Source organism: Hyla sarda, chromosome 9 (genome assembly GCF_029499605.1).
Source record: "Hyla sarda isolate aHylSar1 chromosome 9, aHylSar1.hap1, whole genome shotgun sequence".
In the NCBI taxonomy this organism is placed as follows: Eukaryota; Metazoa; Chordata; class Amphibia; order Anura; family Hylidae; genus Hyla; species Hyla sarda.
The window spans coordinates 7,895,911-7,906,744 of NC_079197.1; the positions used below are offsets into that span (position 1 = coordinate 7,895,911).

At 49.6% G+C, this 10,834-nt stretch overlaps 1 protein-coding gene across 1 annotated transcript in view; it reads left to right on the forward strand.

Annotated features, from left to right (window-relative positions):
* Positions 1-10,374, forward strand: part of FBXW5 (F-box and WD repeat domain containing 5) — a 19,214-nt gene extending 8,840 nt beyond the window's left edge. Inside the window, exons 3-9 of the mRNA XM_056541009.1 lie at positions 2,604-2,761; positions 2,833-3,007; positions 3,819-3,967; positions 6,829-7,282; positions 7,392-7,539; positions 8,078-8,290; positions 9,825-10,374. Of these exons, the coding sequence (XP_056396984.1) occupies positions 2,604-2,761; positions 2,833-3,007; positions 3,819-3,967; positions 6,829-7,282; positions 7,392-7,539; positions 8,078-8,290; positions 9,825-10,056 (1,529 nt within the window). The 3' untranslated portion in view covers positions 10,057-10,374. The remainder of the gene's footprint in view (positions 1-2,603; positions 2,762-2,832; positions 3,008-3,818; positions 3,968-6,828; positions 7,283-7,391; positions 7,540-8,077; positions 8,291-9,824) is intronic.
* Positions 10,375-10,834: the final 460 nt, after the last annotated feature.

Sequence of the window (10,834 nt, forward strand, 5' to 3'; positions counted from 1 at the left end):
AGAACCAAAATTGTGGAAAAATATCAACAATCTCAAGGTTACAAGTCCATCTCCAGAGATCTAGATTTGCCTTTGTCCACAGTGCGCAACATTATCAAGAAGTTTACAACCCCCGGCACTGTAGATAATCTCCCTGGGTGTGGACGGAAGAGAAAAATTGATGAAAGGTGTCAACACAGGATAGTACGGATGGTGGATAAGCAGCCCCAAACAAGTTCCAAAGATATTCAAGCTGTCCTGCAGGCTCAGGGAACATCAGTGTCAGCGCGAACTATCCCTCAACATTTAAATGAAATGAAACGCTATGGCAGGAGACCCAGGAGGACCCCACTATGGAGGAGACCCAGGAGGACCCCACCATGGAGGAGACCCAGGAGGACCCCACCATGGAGGAGACCCAGGAGGACCCCACTATGGAGGAGACCCAGGAGGACCCCACTATGGAGAAGACCCAGGAGGACCCCGCTATGGAGGAGACCCAGGAGGACCCCACTATGGAGGAGATCCAGGAGGACCCCACTATGGAGGAGACCCAGGAGGACCCCACCATGGAGGAGACCCAGGAGGACCCCACCATGGAGGAGACCCAGGAGGACCCCACTATGGAGGAGACCCAGGAGGACCCCACTATGGAGAAGACCCAGGAGGACCCCGCTATGGAGGAGACCCAGGAGGACCCCACTATGGAGGAGATCCAGGAGGACCCCACTATGGAGGAGATCCAGGAGGACCCCACTATGGAGGAGACCCAGGAGGACCCCACTATGGAGGAGACCCAGGAGGACCCCACTATGGAGGAGACCCAGGAGGACCTCACTATGGAGGAGACCCAGGAGGACCCCACTATGGAGGAGACCCAGGAGGACCCCACTATGGAGGAGACCCAGGAGGACCCCGCTATGGAGGAGACCCAGGAGGACCCCGCTATGGAGGAGACCCAGGAGGACCCCGCTATGGAGGAGACCCAGGAGGACCCCACTATGGAGGAGACCCAGGAGGACCCCACTATGGAGGAGACCCAGGAGGACCCCACTATGGAGGAGACCCAGGAGGACCCCACTGCTGACACAGAGACATAAAAAAACAAGACTACATTTTACCAAAATGAACTTGAGTAACCAAAATCCTTCTGGGAAACGTCTTGTGGACAGATGAGACCAAGATAGAGCTTTTTGGTAAAGCAAATCATTCTACTGTTTACCGAAAACGGAATGAGACCTACAAAGAAAAGAACACAGAACCTACAGTGAAATATGGGGGAGGTCAGTGATGTTTTGGGTTGTTTTGCTGCCTCTGGCACTGGGGGCCTTGAATGTGTACAAGACATCATGAAATCTGAGGATTACCAATGGATTTTGGGTCACCCTGTACAGCCCAGTGTCAGAAAGTTGGGTTTGCGTCCGAGATCTTGGGTCTTCCAGAAGGACAATGACCCCAAACATACGTCAAAAAGCCCCAGAAATGGATGACAACAAAGCGCTGGAGAGTTCTGAAGTGTTAGCAATGAGTACAGATCTAAATCCCATTGATCATCTGTGGAGAGATCTTATAATTACTGTTGGGAAAAGGCGCCTTCCAATAAGAGACCGGGAGCAGTTTGTAAAGGAAGAGTGGTCCAACATTCCGGCTGAGAGGTGTAAGAAGCTTATTGATGCTTATAGGAAGAGTGCTCCAACATTCCGGCTGAGAGGTGTAAGAAGCTTATTGATGCTTATAGGAAGAGTGGTCCAACATTCCGGCTGAGAGGTGTAAGAAGCTTATTGATGGTTATAGGAAGAGTGGTCCAACATTCAGGCTGAGAGGTGTAAGAAGCTTATTGATGCTTATAGGAAGAGAGGTCCAACACTCGGCTGAGTGCTGTAGACTACACCAGAAGCGGTGCTCCTCCCTAAGGAGAATACTTACCCCTTTTAGCTAGTCACAGGCCTCTCACCTCAGCCAGAACACCCTGCTCTGTACTGACGAGGGGTAAGCACCCCGAAACAGCCGTCTGTAGATGAGGCTTCTTCCCTTCTGGGGAGAATTCTGGCATAAATCCCAATCAGTTCCCGAGACTTTGTAACTGGAGCCAGAGCTGATCTTAGGGCAGCTACCTGAGAAGGTGTGAGGAGCTGCTTTGCATATTCCATATATATATGTATATATATATATATATATATATATATATATATAGTGACCTGTGCTGTGTATGTGTGTGTGTGTGTGTGTGTATATATATATATATATATATATATATATATATATATAGTGACCTGTGCTGTGTGTGTGTGTGTGTGTGTATATATATATATATATATATATATATATATATATATATAGTGACCTGTGCTGTGTATATGTGGGTGTGTATATATATATAGTGACTTGTGCTGTGTGTATATATATATATATATATATATATATATATAGTGACCTGTGCTGTGTATATGTGGGTGTGTGTGTGTATATATATATATAGTGACTTGTGCTGTGTGTGTATATATATATATATATATAGTGACCTGTGCTGTGTGTATATATATATATATATATAGTGACTTGTGCTGTGTGTGTGTGTATATATATATATATATATATATTGACCTGTTCTGTATATGTGGCAGGTTCTGACTCGTGGTACGAGGAGTTCCAGCGCCTTACTGACAGCGTTCCGTGTGTGGCGGTGGAGCGGCTCCGGGAGCACACAGACCAGGTCCTGCACATCAGCTTCTCACACTCCGGAGATTTCTGCGCCTCCTGCTCCAAGGACTGCACGGTGAAGGTGAGGAGCCGCCGCTATGTCCGGACCTGGCGCCATTATAATCTTATCTATATTGTTATATTGTCCTACAGATATGGAGCACCAGACACCCCATATCCCTCCAGCACAGCGCCAACATGAGGCCGCACCACTGGAACTACACCCAGTTCTCCCAGTTTAACTCTGATGACACGCTCCTCCTGGTGTCCGGGGTCTTCGTAGGACCCCACAACTCCTGTGCAGGAGAAATCGCCGTCTTCAGTCTTGGTAAATTACCTAATGTTCATTATATCATTTAAATACTTGTCTGTGAAAATATAAACTTTATTTTTACTGATTTTGATAAAGCTAAGTAACGACCAATATGGCTGCCACCAGGGTGATCCAGGATTAGAAAAAAATCTGCTTTCTTCCAAAAACAGCACCACTCCTGTCTTCAGGTTGTGAGTGGTACTACAACTCAGTGCCCCTTACTTCAATTGAACTCAGCTGCAATACTACATGCAAACTGAGGACAAGGGTGGCGCTGTTTCAGGAAAAAAGCAGCTGTGTTTTCTAATCCTGAATAACCCCTTTAACTACTTCTGTCAGAACTAAAGATGGGGCCTTGTGGTGTCCTGCAGTAAGTGACACAACATATCAAGTTTGTCTGGAGTGTTTCTTTAATGAAAACCATCATCAATGTCACCTGCAGTAACCTGTCGGTACATACAGGTAGTACAGGTGACACTAATGACAATGATACTTACCTGGTCCTGTTCCCTGCTCCGGTTCTCCCACAATCGTCTGTCGTATCTTCTCTTCCGGGGGCCGACTTGGAGCATGGGCGGGGCTTAGTGATGTCACCACTCCTGCTTCTCTGCTGGGTCCTAATGCTAGCAAACAGCATCGGTGACGTCAGGAAGCCCCCCCCCCCCCCCCCCCATGCTCCAAGTCAGCCCCAAAACAGAAGATACTGAAGATGATAGCGCGAGTAAGTATTGTTATTAGTGTCACCTGCACTACCTGTATGTACCGACAGGTAAGTGCAGGTGAAACTGATGACAGATTTCCTTTTAAATTTACTCTCCACCCGCAGATGGGTTTAACCTTCTGTCCCGCGTGAGGAATAAACCCTACGATGTGTTTGGCTGCTGGCTGAATAACACGCACCTCATCTCGGGGAACCTGCACCGTATGGGCCAAGTCACCTCCTGCTCCGTGCTCTGGTTAAACAAGGCCTTTCAGGTATGTATATGGCAACACAATCGCCCCAGGAGGATGCAGGGAGTGGGGAGTGCATATACGTGTAGTCCTGGAAGGGCGCAGCTAGGGTGGGGAGTGCATGTAGGTGTTGTACTGGGAGGACATGGCTGGAGAGAGTATATGTACCGGTAGGACTTGGTTGGGGCAAGGAGTACATGTATGTATGTTTCTGGAAGGACACAGGCAGGGAACATATGTATGTGTAGTACTGGACGTACATGGCCGGAGTGGAGAATGTAAGTACATTTAGTACTGGGAGGACGCGACCGGAGCAGGGAGTGCATGTACGTTTAGTACTGGGAGGATGCGACCGGAACAGGGAGTGCATGTACATGTAGTACTGGGAGGATGTGGCTAAAATAGGGCGTGAATGTACATGTAGTACTGGGAGGATGTGGCTACAGTGGGGAGTGCATGTACGTGAAGTACTGGAAGGATGTGGCTAGAATAGGGAGTGAAAGTACATGTACTACTGGGAGGATGTGGCTAGAGGGAGAGTGCATGTACATGTAGTACTGGGAGGACGCGGGGAGTGCATGTACGTGTAGTACTGGGAGGATGTGGCTACAGTGGGGAGTGTATGTATATGAAATACTGGGAGGACGCAGCCAGAGTGAGGGAGTGCATGTATGTGAAGTGCTGGGAGAATGTGGCTAGAGCGGGGAGTGCATGTACGTGTAGTACTGGGAGGACGCGGGGAGTGCATGTACGTGTAGTACTGGGAGGATGTGGCTAGAGCGGGGAGTGCATGTACGTGTAGTACTGGGAGGATGTGGCTAGAGCGGGGAGTGCATGTACGTGTAGTACTGGGAGGATGTGGCTAGAGTATGGAGTGCATGTACATGTAGTACTGGGAGAATGTGGCTAGAGCATGGAGTGCATGTACATGTAGTACTTGGAGGATGTGGCTAGAGCATGGAGTGCATGTACGTGTAGTACTGGGAGGATGTGGCTAGAGCGGGGAGTGCCTGTACGTGTAGTACTGGGAGGATGTAGCTAGAGCATGGAGTGCATGTGCGTGTAGTACTGGGAGGATGTGGCTAGAGCGGGGAGTGCATGTACGTGTAGTACTGGGAGGATGTGGCTACAGCATGGAGTGCATGTACCTGTAGTACTGGGAGGATGTGGCTAGAGCGGGGAGTGCCTGTACGTGCAGTACTTGGAGGATGTGGCTAGAGCATGGAGTGCATGTACGTGTAGTACTGGGAGGATGTGGCTAGAGCATGGAGTGCATGTACGTGTAGTACTGGGAGGATGTGGCTAGAGCATGGAGTGCATGTACATGTAGTACTGGGAGGATGTGGCTAGAGCATGGAGTGCATGTACATGTAATACTGGGAGGATGTGGCTAGAGCGGGGAGTGCATGTACGTGCAGTACTTGGAGGATGTGGCTAGAGCGGGGAATGCATGTACGTGCAGAACTTGGAGGATGTGGCTAGAGCATGGAGTGCATGTACGTGTAGTACTTGGAGGATGTGGCTAGAGCATGGAGTGCATGTACGTGTAATACTGGGAGGATGTGGCTAGAGCATGGAGTGCATGTACGTGTAGTACTGGGAGGATGTGGCTAGAGCGGGGAGTGCATGTACGTGTAGTACTGGGAGGATGTGGCTAGAGCATGGAGTGCATGTACGTGTAGTACTTGGAGGATGTGGCTAGAGCATGGAGTGCATGTACGTGTAGTACTGGGAGGATGTGGCTAGAGCGGGGAGTGCCTGTACGTGTAGTACTGGGAGGATGTAGCTAGAGCATGGAGTGCATGTGCGTGTAGTACTGGGAGGATGTGGCTAGAGCGGGGAGTGCATGTACGTGTAGTACTGGGAGGATGTGGCTAGAGCATGGAGTGCATGTACCTGTAGTACTGGGAGGATGTGGCTAGAGCGGGGAGTGCCTGTACGTGCAGTACTTGGAGGATGTGGCTAGAGCATGGAGTGCCTGTACGTGTAGTACTGGGAGGATGTGGCTAGAGCATGGAGTGCATGTACATGTAGTACTGGGAGGATGTGGCTAGAGCATGGAGTGCATGTACATGTAGTACTGGGAGGATGTGGCTAGAGCGGGGAGTGCATGTACGTGTAGTACTGGGAGGATGTGGCTAGAGCGGGGAGTGCATGTACGTGTAGTACTGGGAGGATGTGGCTAGAGCGGGGAGTGCCTGTACGTGCAGTACTTGGAGGATGTGGCTAGAGCATGGAGTGCATGTACGTGTAGTACTGGGAGGATGTGGCTAGAGCATGGAGTGCATGTACATGTAGTACTGGGAGGATGTGGCTAGAGCATGGAGTGCATGTACATGTAATACTGGGAGGATGTGGCTAGAGCGGGGAGTGCATGTACGTGCAGTACTTGGAGGATGTGGCTAGAGCGGGGAGTGCATGTACGTGCAGTACTTGGAGGATGTGGCTAGAGCATGGAGTGCATGTACATGTAGTACTGGGAGGATGTGGCTAGAGCATGAAGTGCATGTACGTGTAGTACTGGGAGGATGTGGCTAGAGCGGGGAGTGCATGTACGTGTAGTACTGGGAGGATGTGGCTAGAGCATGGAGTGCATGTACGTGTAGTACTGGGAGGATGTGGCTAGAGCATGGAGTGCATGTACATGTAGTACTGGGAGGATGTGGCTAGAGCATGAAGTGCATGTACGTGTAGTACTGGGAGGATGTGGCTAGAGCGGGGAGTGCATGTACGTGTAGTACTGGGAGGATGTGGCTAGAGCATGGAGTGCATGTACGTGTAGTACTGGGAGGATGTGGCTAGAGCATGGAGTGCATGTACGTGTAGTACTGGGAGGATGTGGCTAGAGTGTCAAGGGGAAAGTGTCACATTTCTTCTTTCTGCAGGATGTGGAGTCCGAGAACCTCAATGTAGTGAAGAGACTCTTCAAAATTCAGAATCTGAACGCCAGCACTATCCGTATGGTGATGGTGGCCGACTCCCCGGATGTACTGGTGGAGGCTGGAAATAAAGTGGAAGAGGTCAAACAAGCATCACCACAAACGGAGGAGGAAGAAAAGGACAGCACTGAGGAGGAGGACGAGAGGGAGAGGGACATTGTTGGGGAGGACGCTCAGATAGCAGCCGCCCTTCAATTCTTCATGAACGACCACATCCAAGAACAGCAGGAGGCGCCGCAGCAGCCTACACTCTCTGAGGAGCAGTTTGAGACTAAGGTGGCCCAGTGGTACGCGAAATACCGGACAAAACAACCGGATGGTCCTCACGACGCTGGGGAGGGGAGCAAGAAGTATCTGATCTTCACCACCGGCTCCCTGACGTACTCCCCCCATCAGATAGGTGAGGTGTCTACGTTCTTTCCGAATTGTTATCAATCTGCACTGATCCCTGCAGTAATGCTGTTCTGCCACAAGGTGTCTCTGTTGTACTTTTTCTTCTCCTATTGCAGGAATTAAGCAGCTTCTTCCCCATCAGATGACCACAGAGGGGCCGGTGCTGGGCGAGGAGCGGGGCCCCAACGAGTTCTTCGACTCCCTCGACCATGTGATTAACATTCATGGTCACATTATAGGCATGGGCCTGTCTCCGGATCACAGGTGAGAGCAGGGGCCACTGTTATGTTGTAGATTCTTTCTGTGACGCTAGAGTAATATTCCTCTAGAGCAGAGTTTCCCAACCGAGGAGCCTCCAGCTGTTGCCAATGGCTGTTTGGGCATGCTGGGAGTTGTGGTTTTGCAACAGCTGGAGGCCAAAAGCTGTCCGGGCATGCTGAGTTGTAGTTTTGCTACAGCTGGAGGTCCATTGACTGTCCGGACATGCTGTGAGTTGTAGTTTTGCAACAGCTGGAGGCCCAACGGGTGTCTGGGCATGCTGGGAGTTGTAGTTTTGCCACAGCTGGAGGCCCAACGGCTGTCCGGGCATGCTGGGAGTTGTAGTTTCGCAACAGCTGGAGGCCCAACATCTGTCCGGGCATGCTGGGTGATGTAGTTTTGCAACAGCTGGAGGCACCCTGGTTAGGAAACACTTCTCTTGACCAATGCCTCCAACTCCCAGCATGCCCCTTTAGTCTTGGATTTGTAGATCTGGACACTGGTTATTATAGATGATAATAGATTCCATTGTTGTTGTTTGCAGGTATCTCTATGTAAATAGCCGCTCCTGGCCTAAAGACTGCGTGGTTTCCGATCCCATGTACCCGCCGCCCATCGCCGAGGAAATAGAGCTTCGAGTCTTTGACCTAAAGACCCTGCGGGAGGTGAAGGACCCTCTGCGAGCCCACCGGGCGTACACCCCAAATAATGAGTGCTTCTTCATCTTCCTGGATGTCAGCCAAGACTTTGTGGCCAGGTGGGACAGAACTGTAGTGACCTCATATTGTAGGACCCTTAAAGGGGTTATTCAGGGACAGACACACAGGGCTAATTTCTTCCAAAAACAGCGCCACACCTGTCCTTAGGTTGTGTGTGGTATTGCAACTTGGCTCCATTCACCTCAATGGAGCTAAGGTGGCGCAGTTTTTGGAAGAAATTAGCCCTTTGTATCTGTCCCTGAATAACCCCTTTAAAGTGAAAGTGCATGGGTGCCGATAAAGTGATAAAAAAACTGTCACCCGCAGCCGAATGTGACCTGAGATCAGCGCTGATCGCTGTTAGGGGTGGGGATTAGGGGTAAAGAGTTAGGATTAGGGGTTAAGATTAGGGGTCAGAGTTAGGATTAGGCTTTATGGTTAGGATTAGGGATTAAAGGGGTACTCCGGTAGAAAAAAAAAGTTTTCATATCAACTGGTGCCAGAAAGATTTGTAAATTACTTCTAGTTAAAAATCTTAACCCTTCCTGTACTTATCAGCTGCTGTATACTACAGAGAAACTTGTTTAGTTCTTTCCTGTCTGACCACAGTGCTCTCTGCTGACACCTCTGATCATGTCAGGAACTGTCCAGAGCAGGAGAGGTTTGCTATGGAGATTTGCTTCTATTCTAGACAGTTCCTGTCATGGACAGAGGTGTCAGCAGAGAGCACTGTGGTCAGACAGAAAAGAACTACATGTAGAACAAATGTGTCTGTTTTATACAGCAGCTGATAAGTACTGGAAGGATTAAGATATTTTTTTTTTTTTTTTTTAAATAGAAGTAATTTACAAATCTGTTTAACTTTCTGGCACCAGTTGATTTGAAAACATTTGTTTTCTACTTGTTTCCACCGGAGTTCCCCTTTAAGGAGTGAGAGGGAAGCCGGCTGAACATCCCTGTGTGAAGGGTCACATTCCGCTACAGGGACACAGTTTTCTTCATTACACCAGATTATTATCAATACTGATCTATAGGAAACCTTCAGAGGGTTTGTGTTCTTATACAGAAGAATGTTCTCATTGGACGCCCGGGTTTCTCTCCACACATTACGTTTTATGGTAAAATGAAGGGCGTCATTCTATTGGTCCCTTATTGAACCCTATATAGGACAATAACAAAATAATATCTTATTGTATGTAACAGATGAATATAAAATGCTCTTAAATCCTGTGCAGGCTTATAATGTATTTCTATATAGTCGTAGATTTATATTATGAAATCTTCCACTAGGGGGAGCTCCCAGTATACAGATTAGATTACAGTTTTTACTATGTCACTGTACACACCATTGTTTTCCAAACAGTGTGACTCCAGCTTTTGCAAAACTACAACTCCCAGCATGCCCGGACAGCCTACGGCTGTCCGGGCATGCTGGGAGTTGTAGTTTTGCAACAGCTGGAGACACACTGTTTGGAGACCACTACCCTATAGAAATGTTTTCCAAACTGTGATGTTACAAAACTACAACTCCCAGCATGCCCGGACAGCCTTTGGCTGGAGACACGTTGATCTGTGTTTTTTCTTTTCTTTCAGCGGGGCGGAGGATCGCTGCGGCTACATCTGGGACCGTCACTACAACACCTGCCTGGCCACCCTGCCCCACGACGACGTGGTGAACTCCGTGGCTTTCTGTCCTGTTGATCAGGAGCTTCTGCTGACCGCCAGCGACGACTGTAGCATCAAGGTGTGGCGCTCCAGACGCTCGCTGCGCTGCTCCCAGGACTTGGCGCGGTCATCCCCGTGGTCTGCAGCCTATGACACCTAATGCTTCCGCTTCCTCCATCGTGTAATGACTATAGCGCCAGTGACCGCGTTCGCCCCAGGACTGGAGTCAGGACTGTCGATAAACGCGCAGGTTGTAAGCAACAGAGGACACCTTACTGCGTCATCACATTTCAGTGAACCGGACAGAGGACACGTTCTATTCCTTCCGTTCCTGGTAAACAATAGCGTAAGATTAAAAGACGAGACCCTAAAAGTGGTGATCTCTGACCTGTGACCCTACAGCAGCTGCCAAACTACACCTTCCAACATGGGCCGGAGACCGCTTGCCTTAAATGGGTTACTTTGCTGCTCAGCGTTTGGAACAAACTGTTCCGAACACTGGAGCCGGGAGCTCCTGATGTCATAGCCCCGCCCCCTCAATGCAAATCTATGGAAGGGGGCGTGATGGCTGTCACACCCCCTCCCATAGACTTGCATTGAGCGGGCGGGGCTATGACGTCACAAGCAACCGGCTCCAGCGTTCGGAACAGTTTGTTCCAAACGCTGAACAGCGGTGTACCCCTTTAAAGGGGTTATAATAAAATGGCTATACCAAGATATTTAAAGGGGTACTCTGCTGGAAAAAAAAATCTTATACCCCTATCCAAAGCATTAGATGTCTGATTGTGAGAGGGGGATCCCCGTGATCTCCGCTGCAGCACCCCAGTTATCCGGTGTGTGGCGCAAACCCCGCTCCGTGCCGGATGACTGGCAACTACAGCTGCCACGCTCCCTCCATTCACGCCCGGAGATCGCAGGGGTCCCCCTTTAGATAGGGC